At 42.8% G+C, this 27697-nt stretch overlaps 1 protein-coding gene across 3 annotated transcripts; it reads right to left on the reverse strand.

The window, feature by feature from the left end:
* Positions 1-434: 434 nt before the first annotated feature.
* pomgnt1 (protein O-linked mannose N-acetylglucosaminyltransferase 1 (beta 1,2-)) lies at positions 435-27392 on the reverse strand. Of its 3 annotated transcripts, none has more exons than XM_014168768.2 (21): positions 27194-27392; positions 24644-24808; positions 24428-24530; positions 24123-24238; positions 23775-23840; positions 23031-23144; positions 22702-22819; positions 21280-21378; positions 13452-13579; positions 13275-13345; positions 13028-13103; positions 12823-12906; positions 12552-12593; positions 12398-12456; positions 8581-8653; positions 4186-4314; positions 3956-4081; positions 3651-3760; positions 3241-3376; positions 1949-2058; positions 435-1729 (listed from the first exon to the last, which is right to left on the reverse strand). In XM_014168768.2, the coding sequence occupies exons 2-21, from the start codon at positions 24761-24763 to the stop codon at positions 1648-1650; spliced, it is 1962 nt and encodes a 653-aa protein (XP_014024243.1). In that variant the 5' UTR covers positions 24764-24808; positions 27194-27392; the 3' UTR covers positions 435-1647. The 3 variants fall into 3 exon arrangements, with proteins under 3 accessions (XP_014024243.1, XP_014024244.1, XP_014024242.1); XM_014168769.2 differs by having other exon boundaries at positions 24644-24805; positions 27194-27319; XM_014168767.2 differs by having other exon boundaries at positions 436-1729; positions 24644-24905; positions 27194-27379.
* Between the last annotated feature and the right edge of the window lie 305 nt (positions 27393-27697).

The raw sequence follows: 27697 nt of genomic DNA on the forward strand, positions 1-27697 counted from the left end.
ACTTAACAAAATTGATGGCATCATGAGGTATGAAAATTATGTGGATATATTGAAGCAACATCTCAAGACATCAGTCAGGAAATTAAAGCTTGGTCGCAAATGGGTCTTCCAAATGGACAATGACCCCAAGCATACTTCCAAAGTTGTGGCGAAATGGCTTAAGGACAACAAAGTCAAGGTATTGGAGTGGCCAACATAAAGCCCTGACCTCTATCCCATAGAAGATTTGTGGGCAGAACTGAAAAAGCATGTGCAAGCAAGGAGGCCAACAAACCTGACTCAGTTACACTAGCTCTGTCAGGAGGAATGGGCCAAAATTCACCCAACTTATTGTGGGAAGCTTGTAGAAGGCAACCGGAAACATTTGACCCAAGTTAAACAATTTAAAAAGGCAATGTTATCAAATACTAATTGAGTGTATGTAAACTTCTGACCCACTGGGAAAGTGATGAAATAAAAAAAAGCTGAAATAAATAATTCTCTACTATTATTGACATTTCACATTCTTAAAATAAAGTGGTGATCCTAACTGACATAAGACAGGGAATTTTTACTCTGATTAAATGTCAACAATTGTGAAAAACTGAGTTTAAATAATGTATTTGGCTAAGGTGTATGTAAACTTCCGACTTCAACTGTACATTATTATATCAGATCTGTAAACGTTAGGCCTAAAAATTTTTTTTTTAATGAATTGATATTAATAAAAATCAGATTAAAAATAAAACATTTCAAACACTTGTTGGTTGATATACTGGCAAGTGAAATAAATAAACATAAGTTAATGTATACAGGATTGACAAAGCACTTAGAAATAAAAAGAAAATACATTATTTTCTGGTTGGGCAAGTTTCATCAGAAGCCACTTATTTATGCGGATGTGTCCCCACAAAGCTGGGGGTGAGATTTGAGCGTCAATTATCCTCCCTCTCCTTCTCCCCCTTTTCATCCAGTTTGTTTCTTTCAAACATCATCCAACCGTCGTAAAGGAGACGCATCAAAGATGCAGTAAATGTTAACAGATCCCTTTTGTACTCCTTTCTGGTCCAGCCTTTGTCCCCTCTCCTCTTCTCCGAGAATTCACAGGTGGAGTGTCAGTAAGGGGCATAGCTATATATACGTAACCATTTGGATGGAATCCTGTGCCACAGCCTAATACGGTCAATCTCCCACTTCGTCAAAAACCTTCTTCTAGTGAACCTCCACACAGTGAAAGACCAATGATGATCAGTGGTGCAGTCCAGTCAGTGTCTGACCACCATAAAAACACTACTTCCAAGAAGCCCTGCTGTCTGTGGTGAGGCCAGGAGGGTGGTGTTGGTAGTAGGGTAAGGGTGTTGGCGTTAAGGCCAGGCTAGAGAGAGTGTGTGTGGTGGGCTACTCCACCTTCTACACCATGCTATTTTGAAACCAGTTTCAAAAGAGACTATTTTTGCAGTGTAAAGAAACGAATCTGGTGCCAAATCTGACCTCAGGAATCAAGATTCTCAAGCTACCTCAGTAGGCAGTGTGGATCACTTCTACACCACATACCCCCCTCTGTGTGATATAGTGTAAAGAAAATGGCTCTCCGACGCCACAAGCCCCTGCAAGAATGACCTTATTACCAGTCGATAGCATTGTGAGAGGGTGTGTGGAGGTGTTGGGCTAACGCTGCTCCATGGGGGCTCCCTCTTCTTTGGGCGGAGGCTCTAGGTGGATGGGTGTAATGTTCACTGGCTTCTTCACACTGAACAAAGTGAAGAGAGAGGAACAAATATAGATATTAGCGATGGAAATAAGTTAGATGGGACTCTTTTTTTTAAAGTTTAGTTGAGTATACATTGTCACTCTGTTGTGAAGTACTGCAATCTGTTCTTAACTGACTTGCCTAGTTAAAAAAAAAAAAAAATGTAAAAGCGTTGAGGGGCCTTAACCATAACCACAGTGATGCACTATAATAACTTACGAGTATGGTGAGATAGGAACGGCCACAACCAGGACATGGTTCCTCTTCCTGAAGAGCCTCCACAGGCCGTTGTGGTACCCCCTCACATCCAGATCCCACACATGGAGACACTGAGGACAGCACATACGTTAGTCCACAAAACACTCTTCAAAGACAAGGCAAACAATAAAAAATAATAATAAATAATAATGTGACAATTCATTTTAATGTTAAAACCTCCTTGACTTTTTCCACATTTTGTTACGTTACAGCCTCGTTCTAAAATTTATTAAATTGTTATTTTCTTCATCAATATACACACAATACCCCATAATGACAAAGCAAAACAGGTTTGTAGACATTAAAAACTGAAATATCACATTTTCAGACCCTTTACTCAGTACTTTGTTGAAGCACCTTTGGCAGGGATTAGAGCCTCAAGTCTTCCTAGGTATGACGCTACAAGCTTGGCACACCTGTATTTGGGGAGTTTCTCTCATTCTTCTCTGCAGATCCTCTCAAGCTGTCAGCTATTTTCAGGTCTCTCCAAAGATGTTCGATCAGGTTGCAGTCCGGGCTCCCAAAGCCACTCCTGCATTGTTTTGGCTGTGTACTTAGGGTCGTTGTCCTGTTGCAATCTGGAGCAGGTTTTCATCAAGGATCTCTCTACTTTGCACCGTTCATCTTTCCCTCGATCCTGACTAGTTTCCCAGTCCCTGCCGCTGAAAAACATCCCCACAGAATGATGCTGCCACCACCATGCTTCACCGTAGAAATGGTGCTAGGTTTCCTCCAGACGTGAGGCTTGGCATTCAGGCCAAAGAGCTCAATCTTGGTTTCATCAGACCAGAAAAACTTGGTTTAGGAGCCTTTTGGCAAACTCTAAGTGGGCGGTCATGTACCTTTTACTGAGGAGTGGCTTCAGTCTGGCCACTACCATAAATCCTGATTGGTGAAGTGCTGCAGAGATGGTTTTCCTTCTGGAAGGTTCACCCATCTCCACAGAGGAACTCTGCCGCTCTGTCAGAGTGTCCATCGGCCCCTTCTCCCCTGATTGCTCAGTTTGGCCAGCTCTAGGAAGAGTCTTGGATTGCCAACTGTAGGACCTTATAGAGACAGGTGTGTGCCGTTCCAAATCATGTCCAATCAATTGAATTGACCTGAGGTGAACTCCAATCTAGATGTAGAAACATCTCATCTGAATACTTTCTGAAGGCACTGTATATTGAAATGTGAAGAGCTTGTCTCTGTATCTCCCCTCCCTCCCTTTCATTCCCTCCCCTCCCCCTTAATTCCCCTTCCTCCACCTTTACCTTGGCGAGCTCAGTCCAGGTGGATGTGTCAGTCTCCAGCTCCATCTTGATGTACATGACATAGGTCTTCCCCTCTGTATCAGGGATGAACAAGTCCTCACATGGGTTCTTACTGTGGTCCAGCACATCAGCCTCTCTGAGCACAACACAGAATAACACACACTTTAGTCACCAAAAAGATTTCCCGAGGATTTTTTACAGCAGTGGTGGCAAGGGTGGTGGGGGGGGGCTGTGTACTTTGCTACTAGCGTTAGCATATTGACATGCTAGCTGTTCCCATAGACTTAGTTATTGAGGCAACAACTACCCATTTAGAAGTGAATCTCGGTGGAGATAAATATATATACACATGTGTGTAAAACCAACACATAGCTTAATTTGTGGACTATATCTGATACATGCTCACTCACTTAAGTAAGTTCTGAATCTCCAGCTCGTAGGCATCTTTCTTCAAGCCGTCTACATTCTTCAGCTGGACATTAGGGACCGTGTTGAGCCTGTGCTTCTTGAAATACACTTCCTAGAGGAGATAAATTAGGAAGAAACACTCAAATGCAAGACAGGTCAAACCCATAATCGGCTTATGAAAACCCACTGAGAAAATATGTCAGTATCCTGATTCATCATCAAGTTCACTTTAAAATGTAAGCCAGCCTGAGCAGATGGCATGAAAGGCTAAACCATAGTATTCTAGTAGTGAAGAAGAGGGCCTTACGTGGAAGTAGCCGTTCATGTTGAGTCCGATGATGCCAAAGTGGTAGGAGCGGGACACGTCAGGGATGATACACTCTCTGCCTTTCCTCTGTTCTGGCATACGCATCCACATGTCCCAGTCCCACAGCTACACACACACACACACACACACGCGCGCATTGTCATTATCAGACAGAAAATATTAACTATCAGTTTCAGAAACACTGCACGCACACACACGTATGCCAGTACCTTCTCAGGCGTGGGCCACTTGGGCTCCAGTTCGTCCTTGTAGAGACTCTTCTTCAGCACCCAGCCCAGGCCTGGCATACTCTCCACTCTGTAGAGGAGAGCTGGGTCCTCTGCTGTGTGCTCATAACCCTGCACAGCAGCATTATAACAGATATTAAAAACTACATAAAACACAATTTCCACACATTACAGTAATATATGTAAATTCCCAGACCCTTTTATCCAAAGCAACTTAGTGTCATGGGTGCAGGGCCAGCTCAAGGCATAAGCGAAATAAGTGGTGGCTTAAGGTGTCTGCATGCTTCTCAGCCAAAACAGTTCGGAAGAGTTTGTGCATATATTATGACATTTCGTGACGTTTTTGTTCATTTTGGACTTCGGTGTGGGTTTTAAGGCTGTTTGGGCACACAACATTTTTTTCTAGAGGCAAGCCGAAGTTCGGAGACGAAGTCTACGCCCCTTCGTCAGTGATTGCCCAAGAGTAGGGATTCTTCAATAAAGTCTTTGTTGTCATTCATTGAGAGACTCATTTTCATGCAAATTTTTTATTGAGAAATACTGCACCAAACAGCTTAGTAAGATGTAAAAATACACAACTAAGATCCTCTGCAAAAACAAAAATGTATGACATATTTGAGTTATTTTAGATTGATTCTGACTAATTTGAGGAAGTGTATACTGGCAACGGTGTCTCAAAATGGACAAACAGTACTACTGACACTTTTTTTCTCATTTTTCAAGCGAAGGTCTATTAAGGGAGTATGTCAGCACACTCGTTGGTTCGGCTAGGCGAGTTTGGCTAGGAGCCAGCCGAACTGAAGCATGCTGACGCCTTAAGGGCCCCCAGAACCTTAAGGCAGAACTCAGCCAGTGTCTCAACTTACTATTGAGAGTAAGAATAGTCAAATATACCAGGTGCCATTTTGAAATTTGGTTGTGCAACAGCAATTTTTTTTATGTCAGTCATTCGATTAGCAATGTCAATGTTTTGATTGGTAGGTAGTCTAACCAGCCATCTAAACTTGTAGTAATCATGGCCAAATACTGACCGGGCACGTGCCCAGGGGCCCTGTCCTCCATGGGCCCCCCATTGATTTTGTTAGTCATTCTCACTCAGATATCATATTAACGTGGCACAAGTCATGGCAAAATGTGTAGAATTGTAACTTTAAAAAGGCCCCCACCAGAGGGCAATTCCACCCCTATTTCTACATGATTACTGTCCTATAGAGGAAATTCTCGTTTAGGTTCCACCTCCGAAGAATGACGCAACCTGCTAATACATATTCACGAATTGGGGGTGGGAACGTTGTTGATTTCCACATGTTGCGGAGATATCACAAGTAGGGCCCTGACAGCTGTCAGTGTATTTAGCTAGCATGCTAACCTAATTTATCCAGCTAATGTTATCTGTTGTTGCTACACCTTATTCAAAAGATTAGCCAGCTGGCTACAGTTGGTTCTGGAGCTGGATTTGTCATAAGCATTTAGGGAAATGTTCAATGGATAAGGGAAACCAGTATCTTTGACTTTGCCATCTATTGTTATATCCAAAGTCCTGGCATATTTCATGAATTGCGGCTCCGGAAAAAATAAATAATAATAATGGTATATGGGTAGCCTAACTATTGAACGATTTGGACTAGTGTCGCGTTGTTCTACATTGTAATGGACACGGTGCAACCTTTGGTTGGCTGCTGGCAGGCTATTCAGCTGTGCTATAGCAGTGATAAGTCAGCCTGTGCTCATGTCATGGTTCTGACAGCTAGGGGAAGTCAAATCATAGGCTACAATGACTTTGCTCATGATGCACTCCGCAAATGATATGTAAAACCACCCAGTTTATAATATAGGATAAACACTTGTGATTTCTAGCTGCACCAATCAAAAGCAGTGAAGCGTGGTCAAAACCATTAATCTTGGGGTGGTGGGGGGAGCGGGGTTCCAAAATGCAATCATGTTACATGCAAGTTTACAATTTATAAAATGGTCATATACACTCAGTGTACAAAACATTAAGAACACCTTCCTAATATTGAGTTGCGCACCTGGACAGTCTATGACATGGAAAAGGTGTTCTTAAATAAAAATGTTTTAAAGATTCTACACTTAGTGTATATAAACTCAGCAAAAAAAGAAACGTCCTCTCACTGTCAACTGCGCTTATTTTCAGCAAACTTAACGTGTAAATATTTGTATGAACATAACAAGATTCAACAACTGAGACATAAACTGAACAAGTTCCACAGACATGACAGAAATGGAATAATGTGTCCCTGAACAAGGGGGAGGGGGGGTAAAAATGAAAAGTAACAGTATCTAGTGTAGCCGCCAGCTGCATTAAGTACTGCAGTGCATCTCCTCCTCATGGACTGCACCAGATTTTACTGTTCTTGCTGTGAGATGTTACCCCACTCTTCCACCAAGGCACCTGCAAGTTCCCGGACATTTCGGGGGGGTGGGGGGGTGGAATGGCCCTAGCCCTCACCCTCCGATCCAACAGGTCCCAGACGTGCTCAATGGGACTGAGATCCGGGATATTCGCTGGCCATGGTAGAACACTGACATTCCTGTCTTGCAGAAAATCACGCACAGAACGAGCAGTATGGCTGGTGGCATTGTCATGCTGGAGGGTCATGTCAGGATGAGCCTGCAGGAAGGGTACCACATGAGAGAGGAGGATGTCTTCCCTGTAACGCACAGCGTTGAGATTGCCTGCAATGACAACAAGCTCAGTCCAATGATGCTGTGACACACTGCCCCAGAGTACAGGCCTCGGCGTAACGCTCATTCCTTCGACGATAAACTCGAATCCGACCATCACCCCTGGTGAGACAAAACCGTGACTCACCAGTGAAGAGACATTTTTGCCAGTCCTGTTTGGTCCAGCGACAGTGGGTTTGTGCCCATAGGCGATGTTGTTGCCGGTGATGTCTGGTGAGGACCTGCCTTACAACAGGCCTACAAGCCCTCACTCCAGCCTCTCTCAGACTATTGCGGGCAGTCTGAGCACTGATGGAGGGATTGTTCGTTCCCTGGTGTAACTCGGGCAGTTGTTGTTGCCATCCTGTACCTGTCCCGCAGGTGTGATGTTCAGATGTACCGTTCTGTGCAGGTGTTGTTACACGTGGTTTGCCACTGCGAGGATGACCAGCTACCCAGCCTGTCTCCCTATAGCGCTGTCTTAGGCATCTCACAGTACGGACGTTGCAATTTATTGCCCTGGCCACATCTGCAGTCCTCATGCCTCCTTGCAGCATGCCTAAAGCACATTCACGCAGATGAGTAGGGACACTGGGCAGCTTTCTTTTGGTGTTTTTCAGTCTGTAGAAAGGCCTCTTTAGTGTCCTAAGTTTTCATAACTGTGACCTTAATTCCCTACTGTTTTGTAAGCTGTTAGTGTCTTAACGACCGTTCCACAGGTGCATGTTCATTACTTGCTTATGGTTCATTGAACAAGCATGGGAAACAATGTTTAAACCCTTTACAATGAAGATCTGTGAAGTTATTTGGATTTTTATGAATTATCTTTAAAAGACAGTGTCCTGAAAAAGGGACGTTTCTTTTTTTTCCTGAGTTTATATTTTTATACAGACTAGCTCAAAAATAAGTGAAATTTGACAAATTATCCAATGGATTATGATAATTTCCTGGTAAAAAAGTGGAGATGCAAAAACATAAGTTTAATTTGCGCCCCATCTCAGGCAGCCAAGTGTAGGCTATGGGAAAACGGTTTGGCTCAGCCAAACCTTATCTATTATATTGCTCAGCTCAGTCGCAACTCGAAGAGAAAGAACTTTGCAGGTGTTTCTGATTAATAAACAATGCCATGCTGGTGGGTGGTAACATTCAAATAAAACCCAGCTCTGAAAAGAGACTGAAAAGTATTAGCACGTCATATAGGGGAAACACACGGCATTGGCACTGAAAATATCATAAGTTACCACTTCGGGATTTCCCATTTCAACTCCAAATACAGTATATCATACTAAAACAATGACTAGACTTAAATTGTTGTGCAACATCATTGGTAAGCTATTGGCATCGTCTTTCAGCTGACAAAAAGTGAAATTCTACTCGTGGGCATTTAAAACACATTTTCTCTGTATGGCAAAATGTGTAGAATTGCACGAAATTTACTTTTAAAAAATGTACATTTCTCTCTCCGTCATCAAGAGGGGCCACAAATGCTTTGCCATGAGGTGGGGGGCCCCCTAACCAAATCTCACTTTGGGCCTGCAAATGGCATGCATGCATACATTTTACGTACAGTGGTCCAAGGGAATTGAACCCACTATCCTGGCGCTGCAAGCGCCATGCTCTACCAACTGAGCTACAGCAACGAAAGGAAAATGTTTAAAGGGTGGAAAGTATCGAGAGGAGGAGGACACTGACCTGGTCGTTCCAGGCTGAGATGCAGTATAAGCTGTCGTCCTCGTTGAGCAGATGGACGGTCTGGCTCAGGAAACTGGACAGGAAAAACAACCATAACATGTCACCAACCATTGTCTTATTTCAGATGTCGCGTCGATTCCGCCTGCACTGATCTGTCACATTGGTTGAGGGACAAGAGTCGCATAGGAATGACACCATCTGACTGAAGACAATGGTCACTACTACAACAGCATGAGTTCACCACAACACTTGGATGTCTTCACGCTGGGGATCAATAAAGGTGATCAAGTCTATGATTCCCTACCACAAATGCATTACATTCCTGTATGTGACAGTTGAACCATCTCTACCAGCTCTTTTGAAGAGCATGTTTGCGAGGTTAAAAAAGCATTGAATTCAGTTGGCCCCATACTCCAAATGTTTGTAAGCCATTTCTCATTAGTTAACGGAGGACAGAGCTGGAGAAGTAGCACATGTTCAACAGTTAATACATTTAAGGCTTGGGGCAAACAAAGGAGAGAGAGAGATTTAGTAAAGCAGGAAACATGTGGATCTACTGCCCCCTTTTGGTCAATAATAGCAATATTCATTCTAAAGCACATACTCGGCTACATTAAACTGACTGACAACCTTCCAATGATCTTTGCGCTGAGATTGAGTGTACTACACATTAAGAAGTGTACTACACATTAAGAACACCTTCCTAATGTTGAGTTGCACCTCACACCACAGAACAGCCTCAATTCATCGTGGGCATGGACTCTAAAAGATGTCGGAAGCGGGTCTGAATACTTATGTAAATGGAATATAACTTATCTGTATTTTTTATACATTTGCAAACATTTCTAAATCAGTTTTTGCTTTGTCATTATGGGGGTAGCTTGATGAGGAATTTGTATTTTTTAAAAAATCTATTTTAAGGCTGTAATGTAAAAAGAACTGGGAAAATGTCTAGGGGTCTGAATACTTTCCAAATGCACTGTATGCATGTAGAATGCATTCGGAAAGTGTTGACTCCAGTTTTTCCACATTTTGTTGCGTTACAGCCTTAATACATTTTTTAATAAGTCGTTTTCCCCCCTCAATCTACACAATACCCCATTACGACAAAGAAAAAAAAGGTTTGTTGAAATATTAGCATATTTATACAATTTTGAACTGAAATATCACATTTACATAGGTATTCACACCCTTTACTCAGTACTTTGTTGAAACACCTTTGGCAGCGATTACAGCCTTGAGGCTTTTTGGGTATGACGCTAAAAGCTTGGCACACCTGTATTTGGGGAGTTTCTCCCATTCTTCTCTGCAGATCCTCTCAAGCTCTGTCAAGTTGGATGGGAAGCATCGCTGCACAGCTATTTTCAGGTCTCTCCAGAGATGTTCGATCAGGTTCAAGTCCGTGCTCTGGCTTGGCCACTCAATGACATTGAGTCTTGTCCTGAAGCCACTCCTGCATTGTCTTGGCTGTGTGCTTAGGGTTGTTGTCCTGTTGGAAGGTGAACCTTCACCCCAGTCTGAGGTACTGAGCCCTCTGGAGCAGGTTTTAGTCAAGGATCGCTCTGTACTTTGCCCCGTTCATCTTTCCCTTGGTCCTGTCTGGTCTCCCAGTTCCTGCCGCTGAAAAACATCCCCACAGTATGATGCTGCCACCACCATGCTTCACTGTAGGGATGGTGACAGGTTTCCTGTAGACGTGACACTTGGCATATAGGCAAAAGAGTTTAATGTTGGTTTCATCTGACCAGAGAATTTTGTTTCTCGTGGTCAGAGTCCTTTAGGAGCCTTTTGGCAAACTCCAAGCGGGCGGTCATGTGCCTTTTACTGAGGAGTGGCTTCCGTCTGGCCACTCTACCATAAAGGCCTGATAGGTGGAGTGCTGCAGAGATGGGAGAACCTTCCAGAAGGACAACCATCTTCACAGAGGAACTCTTGATCTCAATCACGAGTGACCATTGGGTTCTTGCTCACCTCCCTGACCAAGGCCCTTCTCCCCTGATTGCTCAGTTTGGCTGGGTTAGGGTTCTAGGAAGAGTCTTGGTGGTTCCAAACTTCTTCTATTTAAGAATGATGGAGGCCACTGTGTTCTTGGAGACCTTCAATGCTGCAGAAATGTTTTGGTACCCTTCCCCAGATCTGTGCTTCGACACAATCCTGTCTCGGAGCTCTACGGACAATTCCTTCGACCTCATGGCTTGGTGTTTGCTCTGACATGCACTATCAACTGTAGGACCCTATATAGACAGGTATGTGCCTTTCCAAATCATGTCCAATCAATTGAATTTACCACAGGTTGACTCTAATCAAATTGTAGAAACATCAAGGATAATCAATGGAAACAGGATCCACTGGAGCTCAATAGCAAAGTCTGAATACTTAAGTATCTGTTTTTTTTATAAATTTGCAAAAATAAAACCTGTTCACTTTGTCATTATCATTATTGTGTGTAGATTGATTAAAAAAAAATCCCTCATCAATTTTAGAATAAGGCTGTAACGTAACAAAATGTAGAGAAGGGAAGGGGTCTGAATACTTTAAGAATGCACTGTATATACACATGTAAAGTGTTGGTCCCATGTTTCATGAGCTGCAATAAAAGATCCAGGAAATGTTCCATACGCACAGAAAGCTGCTCTCTCAAATGCTGTGCAAAAATGTGTTAACATCCATCCCTGTTAGTGAGCATTTCTCCTTTGCCAAGATAATCCATCCACATGACAGGTGTGGCATATCGAAAAGCTGATTTAACAGCATGATTACACAGGTGCACCTGTCACACAACAATGCCACAAATGTCAAGTTGAGGGAGCCTGCATTGGCATGCTGACTGCATCATGAATGCTAATTTCTATAGCATAAGCTGCATCCAATGTCATTTTAGAGAATTTGGCAGTACGTCCAACTGGCCCCACAACCGCAGACCACGTGTAACCACACCAGCCCAGGAACTCCACACCTGGCTTCTTCAGCTGCGGGATTGTCTGAGACCAGCCACCCGGACAGCTTATGAAACTGTGGGTTTTCACAACCGAAGAACTTCTGCACAAACTCAGAAACCGTCTCAGGAAAGCTCATCTGCGTGCTCGTCGTCCTACCCAGGGTCTTGACCTGACTGCAGTTTGGCGTCATAACTGACTTCAGTGGGTAAATGCTCACCTCCGATGGCCACTGGCACGCTGGAGAAGTATGTTCTTCACGGATGAATTCCGGTTTCAACTGTACAGGGCAGATGGCATCGTGTGGGCGAGCGGTTTGTTGATGTCAACGTTTTGAACAGAGTGACCCATGTTGCTATGGGTTTATGGTATGGGCAGGCATAAACTATGAACAAAGAACACAATTACATTTTATAGATGGCAATTTGAATACACAAAGATACCATGAAAGGATCCTGAGGCCCATTGTCGTGCCATTCATCCACCGCCATCACCTCATGTTTCAGCATGATAAAGCACAGCCCCATGTCGCAAGGATCTGTACACAATTCCTGCAAGCTGAAAATGTCCCATTTCTTCCATTGCCTTTATACTCACCAGACATGTCACCCATTGAGCACGTTTGGGATGCTCTGGATCGACATGAACAACACTGTGATCCAGTTCCCGCCAATATCCAGCAACTTCGCACAGCAGTTGAAGAGGAGTGGGACAACATTCCACAATCAACAGCCTGATCAACTCTATGCAAACTCTATGGTTTTCTGATCCACGTCCCTACTTTAAAAAAAAAAAAAAAGGCATCTGTGACCAACAGATGCATATCTGTATTCCCAGTCACGTGAGATCCAAATCCATCAATCTAAAACTAGAGATCTTACCTGAAGAAATCTATGGAGATATCTAGGTCTTCCTCCAGGACTATGGCAAAGTTGGCATCCTGCAAATCAAACACAAATCAACCACACTGGCAGAAATCAACCACACCATAATTACTGATCTGGATTTGGTGGACAGAAAGGTGAAAATACTCACTGGGTGTAGGTTGAAGGTTGCAGTGAGACTGGCTTTGTAGTGCTGAAAGGAGAGAGCAGACAGATGTATAGAGGTGGTAGTGAGTGGGTGATGGATGCCAAAACACTGTGTGCATTACAACACAACATTGCCTTTGATTGTCTCATTTGTTGGTGTTTGACAAAACAAGTGACTTCCAGTTGACTAATGACTGTATTACTGACACCGTTTCAGCTGGTCTGTGATGGAGGCTGCTGAGTGTGACAAGTGAGTTGGCTGACAGACATCTCACCTGTGATACTCTGGCATTCTTGATGCTGATGGGAGTGTGTTGAACCCCCTTCAGTCCAAACAGCTCCACCACATCCATGGGCTCCTGTACGCACACACGCATGCACGCATGCACACATACGACTTTAAGCGCAATAAATGAAATGCCATACAGTTGAGAAGATGGTTAAGGAGGAGGGTGAAGATAAAGAGAAGGAACTCAGTACCTCATAGTATCCATCGATGAAGACTGTGACCATCTGTGGGTTGACCCCCTGGGCCGAGAGCAGAGACCTCAGCATCCTAACATGGAGAAGAAAGAGCTGGTCGTAATAATGATAAGACATCAGGCAGTCTTAGATTTCGGGTTTGCTATTTGGCCTCAGAAAACCAGCACTGATTTGTAAGATCAAAACAATGTTTCTGGTCTGAACCCTACTTTCAGATCCCTTCCCGTCAGAATCTCAGTCATACCTGTACAGATAGTTAGGTCTGTTCCCAGCGATGACCGCCACAGGAACATTGAACACATTGTTGTTGGGGAGCTAGAAAAAGGAGGGGGAGGGGGACAGCTTGAGTTCAATCATCCAGATGGGCCCTTATAAAAAAGTAGTGCACTAAATAGGGTGCCATTTGGGACGTGAGCCTTACTGGGTCTGGGTTGAACTCAATGGGGGCCGGGTCCTTGCAGCTACAGATGCTGCCGTAGCCCTCCACCTTACTGCAGAAGAGTTTTCTCCTCCTGTTCAGCTCTGTGTCAGCCCAATGGCACTCTGCATCTGCAGGGGGAGAGAGGAGAATGGTACCCAATTATAATTAACTGACATTTCATTTTTTTTTTTTTTCCCCCCACAAGGGAACTTCGAGTGTGGCATTCAGTATAAAGTACACATGACAAGTAGAAGGAGTTGAGATGGTGGTTGATATGGTGCAGGAGCATAAACCACCTTACAATGCATAGTGAAAGTATACACACCCCTTTCAGTCTTCACATTTTGCTGCCTCAAATTAGATTTAAAAAAATGTACCGATTACACAACCTAGTCCACACTTCCAAAGTAAGACAAAATATTGAAAACTAATCTTCATAAAAAATGAAGATGTATTGATTGCATTTGCCTTCACACCTGTAAATCATTTTGAATAAGACTACCAACCTTGCACAACATAAATCAATTATTTTTCTCAAAATTGCTCAAGCTCAGTAAACTTGGTTGGGAATCATTGACGGACAGCAATATTTAAAAACCTGATTTTCAAGCAGATTAAATCAGGACTGAGAATGCACCTTTCTGGAATACTCACCACCTCATGGAAAGCCATTCTGGTGTGACTTTGGTATTAACATTTGTGTAATTGTCCAGCTGAAAACCTAACCCTGGGATAGTGGAATTTTTCAGAAGACTACAGCAGGTTTTCCTCTAACTTTTGTAACTGGGCTCTGCTCCTCATATGTATTTTGATCCTGACAAACTTCCCAGTCCTTGCTGGTGACAAGAATACCCATAATATGATGCTGCCACCACAATACTTAAAAGATACAGAGGATCAACAACACTGCATTCACGCCACATTACTGGCATGTATGATAAAGTGAAAAGAAGTGTTAGGTTCTAAATCAAGGGGGTCAAAGTACGGCCCGGATAAAAAAAAAAAGTTGTACATTTGTTTTTTACCCCTTTTTTTGCAGTATCCAAATTGGTAGTTACAGTCTTGTTCCATCGCTGCAACTTCCGTACGGACTCAGGAGAGGCGAAGTTCGAGAGCCATGCGTCCTAAGAAACACGACCCAGCCAAGCCGTACTGCTTCTTGACACAATGCCCGCTTAACCCGGAAGCCAGCCGCACCAATGTTCGGAGGAAACACCGTACACCTGGCGACCGTGTCAGCATGCATGCGCCCGGCCCGCCACAGGAGTCGCTAAAGCACGATTGGACAAGGAAATCTCGGCCTGCCAAACGCTCTCTTAACCTGGACGATGCTGGGCCAATTGTGTGCCGCCTCACGCGTCTCCCAGTCACGGCCAGCTGTGACACAGTCTGGGATCGAACCCGGGTCTGTAGTGATGCAGTGCCTTAGACCGCTGCGTCACTCAGGAGTCCCCCGCAAATTGATTATAACAAACAATTAATCCCCCCAAAAATGCGGCCCTCCAGTGAATTTCTAAATCCCAATGTGGCTCTCGAGCCAAAAAGTTTGCCCACCCCTGTTCTAAATGAACCGAGTTAAAACTGATCGACAACTATAAAAGCTCAAACCAAGCTTATTCACCCAAAGGGTCAGACACCTAAACAGACAAAGACGTGTTGCTACCAGCATAGGTATATATACACCCCAATTTGGGTGCAATATCCTACTTCTCTCTTAACTTCTTGCCTAGCAATAAAGATGTAATGTTAAGCGATGCGGACAATAAACTGTTCCTTCTCCCTTAATGCGACCTGACCTCGGCATCCATTCCTCACTAAACCACATCTCTCCACCCTTATCAGTGCCTGCAACTATGTGATTGGAATGTATTGAGTAAAAGAAAGGCAAACTTAATTGCCCCAACCATATACATTCCTCCTCCAGATTAACTTCCGGTTTAGAAACCAGACTATGGCACTCCTCATTTCCATAGGATACCTGATAATTAACAATATTTCAAGTTTAGGAGTTAGAACCCATCAGAAGGAAGCCTGTGTTAAAAAAAAATCCACTCCAAATCATCCATTCTGTTTGCAGCAAGGCCATTAAGTAATACTGAAAATAAATAAACGTTTGGACCTAAATTAAAAACCTCAGGTTTGGGTCAAATCCAATATAACAGAGTGAAAACTACTGTATTTTCAAGTATTGTGGTGGCAGCATCATGTTATAGGTATGCTTGTCAACAGCAGGGACTGGGAAGTTTGTCAGAAGCAAATTAAATATGAACGAAGCAAAGCCCAGGTAAAAAGTTATAGGAAACCCCACCTGTTTTGCTCTAGGATACCCACGAGCTTCACCTGAAGGCAGCCAGTTAAAAAAAAAAAAAAATTTGTGGAAGCACATATGCAGTACACTGCTCAAAAAAAATAAAGGGAACACTAAAATAACACATCCTAGATCTGAATGAATGAAATAATCTTATTAAATACTTTTTTCTTTACATAGTTGAATGTAATGGAAATCCAATTTAATCAACCCATGGAGGTCTGGATTTGGAGTCACACTCAAAATTAAAGTGGAAAACCACACTACAGGCTGATCCAACTTTGATGTAATGTCCTTAAAACAAGTCAAAATGAGGCTCAGTAGTGTGTGTGGCCTCCACGTGCCTGTATGACCTCCCTACAACGCCTGGGCATGCTCCTGATGAGGTGGCGGATGGTCTCCTGAGGGATCTCCTCCCAGACCTGGACTAAAGCATCCACCAACTCCTGGACAGTCTGTGGTGCAACGTGGCGTTGGTGGATGGAGGGAGACATGATGTCCCAGATGTGCTCAATTGGATTCAGGTCTGGGGAACGGGCGGGCCAGTCCATAGCATCAATGCCTTCCTCTTGCAGGAACTGCTGACAGACTCCAGCCACATGAGGTCTAGCATTGTCTTGCATTAGGAGGAACCCAGGGCCAACCGCACCAGCATATGGTCTCACAAGGGGTCTGAGGATCTCATCTCGGTACCTAATGGCAGTCAGGCTACCTCTGGCGAGCACATGGAGGGCTGTGCGGCCCCCCCAAAGAAATGCCACCCCACACCATGACTGACCCACCGCCAAACCGGTCATGCTGGAGGATGTTGCAGGCAGCAGAACGTTCTCCACGGCGTCTCCAGACTGTCACGTCTGTCACGTGCTCAGTGTGAACCTGCTTTCATCTGTGAAGAGCACAGGGCGCCAGTGGCGAATTTGCCAATCTTGGTGTTCTCTGGCAAATGCCAAACGTCCTGCACGGTGTTGGGCTGTAAGCACAACCCCCACCTGTGGGCGTCGGGCCCTCATACCACCCTCATGGAGTCTGTTTCTGACCGATGGAGCAGACACATACACATTTGTGGCCTGCTGGAGGTCATTTTGCAGGGCTCTGGCAGTGCTCCTCCTGCTCCTCCTTGCACAAAGGCGGAGGTAGCGGTCCCGCTGCTGGGTTGTTGCCCTCCTACGGCCTCCTCCACATCTCCTGATGTACTGGCCTGTCTCCTGGTAGCGCCTCCATGCTCTGGACACTACGCTGACAGACACAGCAAACCTTCTTGCCACAGCTCGCATTGATGTGCCATCCTGGATGAGCTGCACTACCTGAGCCACTTGTGTGGGTTGTAGACTCCGTCTCACGCTACCACTAGAGTGAAAGCACCGCCAGCATTCAAAAGTGACCAAAACATCAGCCAGGAAGCATAGGAACTGAGAAGTGGTCTGTGGTCACCACCTGCAGAACCACTCCTTTATTGGGGGTGTCTTGCTAATCGCCTATAATTTCCACCTGTTGTCTATTCCATTTGCACAACAGCATGTGAAATTTATTGTCAATCAGTGTTGCTTCCTAAGTGGACAGTTTGATTTCACAGAAGTGTGATTGACTTGGTGTTACATTGTGTTGTTTAAGTGTTCCCTTTATTTTTTTGAGCAGTGTAGTTTAGTGCAAAAAAAAATACAAACAAAAAATAGAACAGCCTAACCTTTCAGCCTATAAGTACCTGCTGAAGAACGTTGCCGGGCGTCTACTTCAGCATATGCATCAGATGCATATCAAACCACAAGGTGTGCAAACATCGACATCCAATGCTTGCAAAAGTAGAAACAAAGTAGAAACAAAAAAGATAATAACCAAGTGAGCAGGTGAATTTTTTTTGCCGTATTCCTAAACAAAAGCACCAGTGCATGAGCAATTGTAAAGGATGAAATGCATAAAGAAATATTTGTGGAAATATATTAATCACAAGATATAAGTCATTTGTTGAGTGTATCGGACACTATTGTGCCCTTATACCTGCGCTTTTAAGCATCGTCTTCTCTTTATGCGTCGGGTCCACAGTCAGCAACGTCAATTTTAAGCTCAATTTCCAATCCTCCAACTCATAAATTCTGCAGCATTTGCAATGCTGTCAGTGTATCAATTAGTTTGGTTCGGCTTGCCATTGTGAACGACACGCGTTGTATGTTGTGCTGTGTCCGATTTGACTCTGAGGAGAGATTATATACACCATTTCCAGGCTTTCATAATCAAATAAATTACACCGCCCACAATTCTTCATCATCATCATTACACTATTGTTCTAAATTCAATCATCCTCTTCCCTCTCAACATTCAGATCAATCAAATTGAAATCACCCTCATCATTCAGCTCATTGAAGTCACATGCACCATTGTCAGTTCTGGTTTCTATCGCCCACTCATCCATTGAAGACAAAAAAGCATATTTTATTAAGTTACTAGTTTTTGCTAAGTAGTCAAAGCACTGCTGCGCGTGAGTGGTCATGTGCTGAACGCATTGACAGCACGGATACTCTTGGAAAAAGTTACATTTGAAAATGGAGCTGCACCTCTTGAATTTTGCATTATTTGACAAAGGTAAGTGTCAGAGCAAATTCTGCAGTTTCTTTCTGATACTATATAGAAATGAAAATGTTTTACCTGCATGTGATTTGATAAAGTGATGCTCCTTTCCCTGCATCTGTCAATTACAAGATGCACCTCTCTCTTCATGTACGATTTGACAACTGATATTGTCCATTTAATCTTGTCTATAGGCCAACCATTATTATGTGTGAAATTTTCTTCGGTATAGTTTAGGTCAATGGAGGCTGCTGATGGGAGGATGGCTCATAATAATGGCTGGAATGGAGCAAAAAGATGGAATGGCATCAATACATGGAAACCATGTGTTTATTCCCCCTATTCCGCTCCAGCCATTACCACGTCCTCCCCAAATAAGGTGCCACCAACCTCCTGTGGTTTAGGTGTAGTTTCGATGGGCCGGCTGGGCAGGCTGACTGGCATCGTTTGTTTCCTGCTCATCAACTTGGATAGAGTCAAGGATATGTTTTGCAATATTTTAAAAGGCCTACTGCAACACGTAGCATGTTTTTGTGTCCCTTACAATGAATGTGATTAGCAATAGTTATAGTAAATAAAACAGTCCCATAACAGCTTATTTTTATAACGTAAAACAGAATGATATCAACCAGCAAGGCGCGTGGTCAAATTATTTGCTGCTGATAAATAAAACCATCATTACACTATTGTCATTCTAAATTAAATCAAAGAAAGCCATATCTCAGACTGGCCAATAAAAAGAAAAGATTAAGATGGGCAAAAGAACACAGACACCGGAACTCTGCCTAGAAGGCCAGCATCCCGGAGTCGCCTCTTCACTGTTGACGTTGAGACTGGTGTTTTGTGGGTACTATTTAATGAAGCTGCCAGTTGAAAACTTGTGAGGCGTCTGTTTCTCAAACTAGACAACAATGTACTTGTCCTCTTGCTCAGTTGTGTACCGGGGCCTCCCACTCCTCTTTCTATTCTGGTTAGAGCCAGTTTGCGCTGTTCTGTGAAGGGAGTAGTACACAGCGTTGTACGAGATCTTCAATTTATCGCATGGAATAGCCTTCATTTCTCAGAACAAGAATAGACTGATAAATTTCAGAAGAAAGTATTTGTTTCTGGCCATTTTGAGTCTGTAATCGAACCCACAAATGCTAATGCTCCAGATACTCAACAAGTCTAAAGAAGGACAGTTTTATTGCTTCTTTAAGTTTCAGTTTTCAGCTGTGCTAACATAATTGCAAAAGGGTTTTCTAATGATCAATTAGCCTTTTAAAATGATAAACTTGGATTAGCTAACACAACGTGCTATTGGAACACAGGAGTGATGGTTGCTGATGATGGTCTATGTAGATATTCCATTAAAAAATAAAACGTTTTTAAATCTTCCATTTCCAGTTACAATAGTCATTTACAACATTAACAATGTCTCCACTGTATTTCTGATCAATTTAATGTTTGTTTTTTTAAAGTGCTTTTCATTCAAAAACAAGGACATTTCTAAGTGATCCCAAACTTTTGAACGGTAGTGTATTTTGGGGGGGGGGGGGCCTACAATTTTAAATCAAATAGATACATGATCCTTGGTATGAGCATCTTAAAACAATTCCCCCCCCAGCTTAGACTAGAGGGTTGAAGCCGTTGCATAGTTTAATTGCTGTGATAGGAAAAAACTGAGGATGGATCAACAACATTGTAGTTACTCCACAATACTAACCTAATTGACAGAGAGAAAAGGAGGAAGCCTGTACAGAATAAAAATATTCCAAAACATGCATTCTGTTTGCAACGCGGCACTAAAGTAATACCGCAAAACATGTGGCAAAGCAATTCACTTTTTGTCCTGAATACAAAGTGTTATGTTTGGGGGAAATCCAAAACATTACTGAGTAGCACTCTCCATATTTTCAAGCATGGTGATGGCTGCATCATACTATGGGTATGCTTGTAATCGTTAAGGACTAGGGAGTTTTTCAGGATAAAATAAACCTAATGGAGCTAAGCACAGGCAAAATCCAAGAGGAAAACCTGGTTCAGTCTGCTTTGCTGTATTTTGTGTCGATCGTTGACCAAAAAATTACAATTAAATCAATTTTAATCCCACTTTGTAACAACAAAATGAGGAAAAAGCCATGGGGTATGAATACTACTCTAACTCAATTACCTCGTATCCCTGTACATCGACTCGGTACTGGTACCCCATGTGTACTGCCAAGTTATCGTTACTCATTGTATATTTGACGGGTTATTATTTTTGTATTTCTCTCAGCATTGTTGGGAAGGGCCCACAACTAAGTATTTCACTGTTAGTCTACACCTGTTTAGAAAGCGTGACAAATACAATTTGATTTGAAAGCCTAACTCAAGAATAGTTGTATTTTTCAGAGGGACAATTACACACATTTTAATGCCAAAGACAGACCAGAATGGCTTTCCAAGAGCTGGTGAGATGTTCCTGAATGGTCCAGTCTCAGTCCTGACTTAAATCTGCTTGAAGATTAGAGACAAGGTTTGAATATTGCTGTCCATCAAAGGTTCCCAACCATATTTACTGAGCTTGAGCCATTTTTGACAAGAACAATTGATATACATTGCCTTAAGAGTTGTGCAAGATTGGTAGAATCTTATTCAAAATTATTCCGTTTTTAAAAGAAGCTTCCACTATGGGGTGAGAAGACATATGCAATCAACACATCTTGATTTTCATATGGAAAATGTTATCTTATTTTTCTTTCACTTTGAAAGTGTGGAGTAGGTTATGAAGATCAGTAGAACAAAATTCTAATGTAACCCCTTTAAAGATAGATTTTTAAGGCAGCAAAATGTGAAGACTGCACAAGGGTTGGGTAGACTTTCACCATCGACTGTATATTTGAGATCATTTCTCTTAATAGCTGCATATAAAGGATGATTGGTCATTGTTGAGCAAGGTGAGGAGGGAGTAGAGGGGATGGGAGGCTAGGTAGGTACCTTCCGAAGCAGTGAGCTGCACCTCAGTCTTCAGTAGAACAGGATCTCCCCAGGTGGACAGGGCTGGGGACTTGGAGTGTTTCTCACCATACAACTGACCTGAAAACAAACATCCCAAGCAGCTCATCATCAACACGCCCACATCGCATGACACACAAATGGACAAAAACTATGATAAAACGATAAGAAAAATTCATAACATTTCACAATGCAGCTGCGCTGCTGCCAGCAGCGGTTTGGGTCTCACAGTGCATCCCTATCAGATGGATAAGCATTGCACCTGTACTACCATTACTGTTGTAATGGTAGTACAGGTAGCCAAGAGGTTAGAACGTTGGGCCAGTAACCGAAACGTTGCTGGATCGAAACCCCAAGCTGACCAAGGTAAACATCTGTCGTTCCGCCCCTGAACAAGGCTGTTAACCCACCGTTCCTAGGCCGTCACTGTAAATAAAAATGTGTTCTTAACTGACTTGCCTAGTTAAATAAAGGTTAAATTAAGTTAGATATTTTTTTAAATACCATTACTGTACCTCAATTCCACCTCGCAAAGTTTGCATTTACTTCTCGAGGTATTGCCATACAGGAATTCACTAAGGTCGCTTGCCTGTCTCTGGCATTTTTCCAACTTAAAGACAATGATGTAGTGGTGGAGCCGATACTCCCGGTGTCGACTCCCATTTCTGAATATCAAGATTCGATTCCGCTAGGAATTAGTACGGCAACTAATCAAACGCTTGCATATTTTATAGCGAACTAGCGAGGAACGGAGAGAGAGAGGGGAGGGGCACAGTACAGGCAGGTCGGCCACCAGGCAGACAGTCAGGACCGTGCACTAGGCCCATCTTCAATACATTAAAAAAAGCTGTATCTCGCAATGCAATATGTTGCAATTTCACGCAACTTCAGTAAAGCAGGGCTTATCATCAATGAATAGCTTAGAATATTCTACATGCAACAGACCAAAGACTGAACACACTCACATTATTATTGAAGAGAAAGAGCAGGCGAGCCAGCGCATGGGAGAGAGAGGAGGGGGCAGGCAGAAATAATTAATCTATACCTTGCAATGTCAAGGTATGCCTTGCAAATTCACCAAAGTAGCCTTACGTTCGCTTCTTCCTCTCTGGTTTTACTTAAATTACAACTTTCCCCAGGCCTTTATAGCCGGTCATCAAGTTAGGCTATAACACGTTTTGTGATAACTGCACTTTGATTTACATTTTGTGGAGCAAAAAAAAGTCTTTGGTTAGGGATTTTTCTTAACGTAAAGATCCCAATTTCATTTAAACGTTTACACCCCTAGCTTTAACTGCCATTTGTGTGAAAATTGATCTCTGTGTGTGTGTGTGTGTGTGTGTGTGTGTGTGTGTGTGTGTGTGTGTGTGTGTTTCAAGAGTGAGTGAACATCTGTTCCTATACCTCCTTTCTTCACCACCAAGGTCCACATGTCTCTCCAGCTGAGGTTGAGGCCCGCCTGGCTCCCAAGCCCCTTCAGCAGGTTTTTAGCAGACTCTTTCAGGTGGAACGTCCCCTCATCCTAAAGGTAAACAATACAACACAAACAGACAGACACAAAACACTGCATCGTCAGGCTAATTAATTAGCCTTACTCTACATTAGCCCATTTAGCGCATCAAGGTTATTGCATGCAAATACAATAGCTTTGATGCAAGTCACTACTAGTGCATCAAGAACTAGCTTATACTATAATATATGCAAAGCCGGAAGGGAGTTAGTGAGTGACTCACCTTGATGGTGAAGATGAGGACCCTGCCACGCGTCACCATGTTGAGGAAGAGGATCATGGCCTCGTCCTCATGGGGAGAGTAGGTGTCAAATATCCTCTTGGCCATCACATGGCCCTGCACACACACAACAAAGTGACATTTATGCTGCAGACCTACAAATAGACCTTGTCTAGAGAGGAGAGGTTGGTTTAGCAATAGGGCGATTCCACAGTAACAAACTGAGACGAGATTTTTCACTTTAAAAATGTTAAACTATAAACCAATGACTGCAAAGTTAAACCATACTTTTAACAATTTCCACTGAACATTTTACAAAAACACATTTACTTGGAGAACAAGGCAAATGAAAAGTTTGGTAACTGAATGACGGTACAAACATCCAAAACCATTGTCTTAACAAACTTCGTATCTTAACTGTTGCTCAAGTAAAAGTGTTTCAGCAAAACGTGGGAATTGTTCAAAGTAGACCTTGTGCGTACAGTTGTGTGGTTTGTTTAACTTTGCAATGATTGGTTTTTGTTTGACATTTTAAAGTGAAAAAACCTGAGTCTCTGTATCACTCTTACCATGGAATTGCCTACTACCAAGACTAGTAGTTTCATCTCACTATGTTATCGACATGTTGCGGTTCATGAATGCTTGAAAAACAAAGGCTAAATTGAAACACTGCTCACAAGTGCAGAGAAAAAAAAAACCACCAGTTTCAGTGTGTCTCTAGGTGAAGAGTCAGAAATGCTTACTTACTGTAGCCTGGTTGAGGACTATCACGTGAATGCCTCGGCCCTGCTCCCGCATTTCATCCTCCAACACCTGGAGAGGGACACACAGACAACACAAGCACCTTCCAATATCAATAGTTACATCATAATCACACTATGAAACCCAGTTTATAGGACACACATCAACAATAAACCAGATTCACACTAGAGCCAGACTGCGCTGGCTCAGATCTTTTTCAATTCAATTTCTTTTTAAACATGGTCTTTTCCAGAGACTACGGACGATATGTACCTAGGCCAGTGCAGTTCAGCTGGGTTTGGCTCAGTAGTGTGAAAAGGGTAGGCTTATAGTGAAATGCCTACAAGTACTCACAGTGGTGCCGTCCACTGCCACATAGACTTTGGAGCGGCTGGAGTACACCTCAATGTCCAGGACCTTCCTACCGCTCGCTGTCTTGCGCGGGGTCTCCATGTTGGGCAGGGCGTCGTCTTTAAACGAGCACGGGAAAGTTCAGACATTTTGAATTGTGGAACGTTGCTTCATAAGTTGACATAACATTGCTCAGCAGTATGAATTCCATAGATCAACAACTTTGTTAGGCTATAGTAAGTGAGAAACAGCTTTTTACATGGAAAATGGAAAAGTGTGAAAGAAATGGAAGAATTGACAAGACTTACCATACTCCTGCACTGCCTCTTCCTCATTGGCTACTCTTCTTGTGTCTAAGATTAGTTTGATATTTACAATGACTGTGACCAGCAGAAATAGAACCGCTCCAGCCTGCACAGAGGAAAAAGTCAAGTTGATTTCTCAAAAACACCTCAAATGTAGGCTTACCAAAAGTGACAGTGAATGGTAGCTGAACTGGCAAAACAACATGTATCTGGGTTCACCTGGCAGCCTCGGCGGAGAGCTCGCTTGTTAGTTAATTTGTACTTCCAGGTGAGATAGAGGCTCCGTTGCTGGCGAGGGATGAACGGTTTTGCTCGAGGATTCGGTGTCCAGGTGTCCATCCCTGACTGTGGCACGGGACTGCAAACCCTCTCCACCTCCTGCTGCTGAGCACGTTACAACAATAACGCATATGCCTACACAGCATCCAGTCCAAGCTGATGACCAGTTGCAGTGACTAATTAGTTGCAATCACCTCTTCATCTTGAAAGCAGAGAGAGCAGAAGTTGAAGGATGCAGTAGCTAGCTAGTTTATGTGCACAGTTAGCGAACGGTAGCATAAACAACAAATATTTGATTGTGCAAAACAATTGTTGACAACAAACATAACATGGCTAGTAGTATAACTAATTACTAGCTAACACACCAAGATAATTCAAATGAACTAATGAAGGATATATAAAAAAGGTGCTTTTTTTTTGTGTTTTTTTTTTAAACACCACCACAGGTTCATCACACCCATAGATACTGTATTTGGCTAGCTAGGAGGTCTTAATGTTTCTGCTAGCAAAACTAACAAAGATGTCACTTTCCTATGGTAATGAGGAAACCTTTAAAATAAAAGCCTGTATTTCAAAACATTGCAAGGTGGCCAACTCATTGAAAATATATTACATTTTAATCAATGTTGAAGAATGCAAGAAGGAATTTATGATTCAAATAACCAACTCATCATCGAGCTTTGATCATTCGAATCAGCCGTATAGTGCTAGGGCAAAAACCAAAACGTGCACTGGGGGATTGAGGGGGGGGAAATCAACCATCAACCCCAGCAAGCATTACAAGACGGTCTTACCGAGACAGATCTCGAATAATGAGGTGAGAAGTTGTTTCATTTGCATAAAATAATTAGTGTCACAAAAACTTGGCATTCATCTCTAAATATAATGTGCATCCTTTTCTTTCAGTTTGTGCTGGTGGTTCCCACCTTGGTGCCTTAGTGGATGGCACTGTGCCGATGCCAAATCCTTGACTTCCCAAAATATCTAAAGTACCAGGAGCAGCTAGCATTGGAGTATCAATGCCAAGCACGGGAGCTGGGTGTGACTTACAGAAGGGCTCACCGTGCCTCTGGTGCCACGATAAAGTACACCTGAGTGATGATTATGCCAATTTTGACACTTCGTTCGAGGAACTGCGGTGCATGGGTGCAACTTTGACTTCTGGGAGTGGAAGTAATGCTGGCCAGATCTCCAGGACTACCAATTCTAGTGGACCCCATTAGTACCCTAGCCTCAAGCCTCACCTGTTGGCCCACCTGCTTATACTTATGCTGGGATCCTAAGTGTAAGATTTATTTGTAAATAAATATATCTTTAACCCAATATGTAATACATATACAGTGACTTGCATTGTGGCCAATGTAATGGGTGGCATATAAGGTCAGCAACACTACGTATTATTCAGTGCCCCATGAAATAACACCATATATAGTTTCTACAGACCCTAGAGTACTCCCAACCCCACTTTAACAAAGCAGTTATTTTTATGTAGGCCAATATGTAATTTATAGGCCTACAGTTAATTCATTGGACCACTGGAATGGGTGGATTTGAAAGTGCTGCTGGGTATGTAAACCTCAGTCCCCCAAGAAATAACACCATATCTACAGACCCTAGGGAGTAATCCCAACCCTACTTTTACATCGGCAGAGACATTTTTTCTCTATAAGCCAATATTTAATTCATATGCAGCGTATTGCATATCAGTGAATGGAATGAGGGGGAACAAGGAGTCACCAGCACGCTCTATTAAACCCTTTGCCCAACACAATAGACCAATTAATGTTTTGTAGACTATGGAGTAGTTCCAATCACATATATATTTGTATTTTATTAAAAGTGTATTTCTTTACATATATAACCTTTATTTAACTAGGCAACATATAGCCTTACATAATAGCTTTCAACATACTAGTACTGGTGTACACTTTCTACAGAAATGCAGGTATAAATAATACAATATAAAAAATAAAAGTTGGTCAAATGTTCCATTAATTTAGCCTTAAAACATGCTTAAAACTATAATGTTGATTTCATGGATGGTCAGTCCTTGCATCCATAACTCCGTCAATTAAGTTGAGAGTTGAACACTTCTCCAGACCCATCCCTTCCCTGTTTCAGTAAAAAAGCTGTGGGGACTACGCTTTGTTATCGTTTCAACTTCTGATTGCCGCTTTTGTTGCAACGCTGTGAAAACAGTTATATTGCACTAGAGTGGGAAAAAAACGATATTGCCAAAGTTTAGCATATCTTTGTATGGGGACTCTTATTTTGAATAAATATCCGCGATCATCCTGCCAGAATAATATCCTGCTGCCAGGACAACGGTAATGAGGTTTTAACACACCAATGCAGCTAACATTAGCTGACTAGCTAACGGTAACATGAGCACTCGTTGCCGACTGGTTGTCTGATATGTATCTAGTTGCGTAACAACTCATGTTAAATTGTAGTATCTATCTAGCTAGCAAGTAATAACTCAACACTTACGCCGGCCGTAGCTTGCAGGACAACCGCGGGAGTTGCTTTTGTGTAAATGGAAGCTGTCTATCGGCTGCCAACTGCTAGACTGACGACTCTCACACTAAATTCTTCCGCTGCTCTGTCGGTCGCTAGTCTCGCAAAGCCCCCTGATCCTGCGAGCTTTAGTGACGTGAGTTCATGAACGATTCGTTCTTCTTCTTCTTCCTCAAATTTGTATTGGCGTATCGCAACCGTGGGGTGTTTACACCGCCTCCTACTGTATTGGAGTGTGAGTGTAACAGTACTCTTGCGTTGTGTACAATCAATCATCGACACGAACCAACTTGTAGCACCAGTCATGGAGATTTATTCTGATAGAAACAGCACGTCATGCAATGCACGGCTTCCCATCTAACTCTGCACTCACGCACTACGATAGAAATAAGCTGAAACATTTTTATGTAATTCATTTCATTATTCTTTTGGCCAAATTTCATATTCACAAATGTAAATTTAAAAACAAAACACCAC

Source organism: Salmo salar, chromosome ssa23 (assembly GCF_905237065.1).
Source record: "Salmo salar chromosome ssa23, Ssal_v3.1, whole genome shotgun sequence".
NCBI classification, from domain to species: Eukaryota; Metazoa; Chordata; class Actinopteri; order Salmoniformes; family Salmonidae; genus Salmo; species Salmo salar.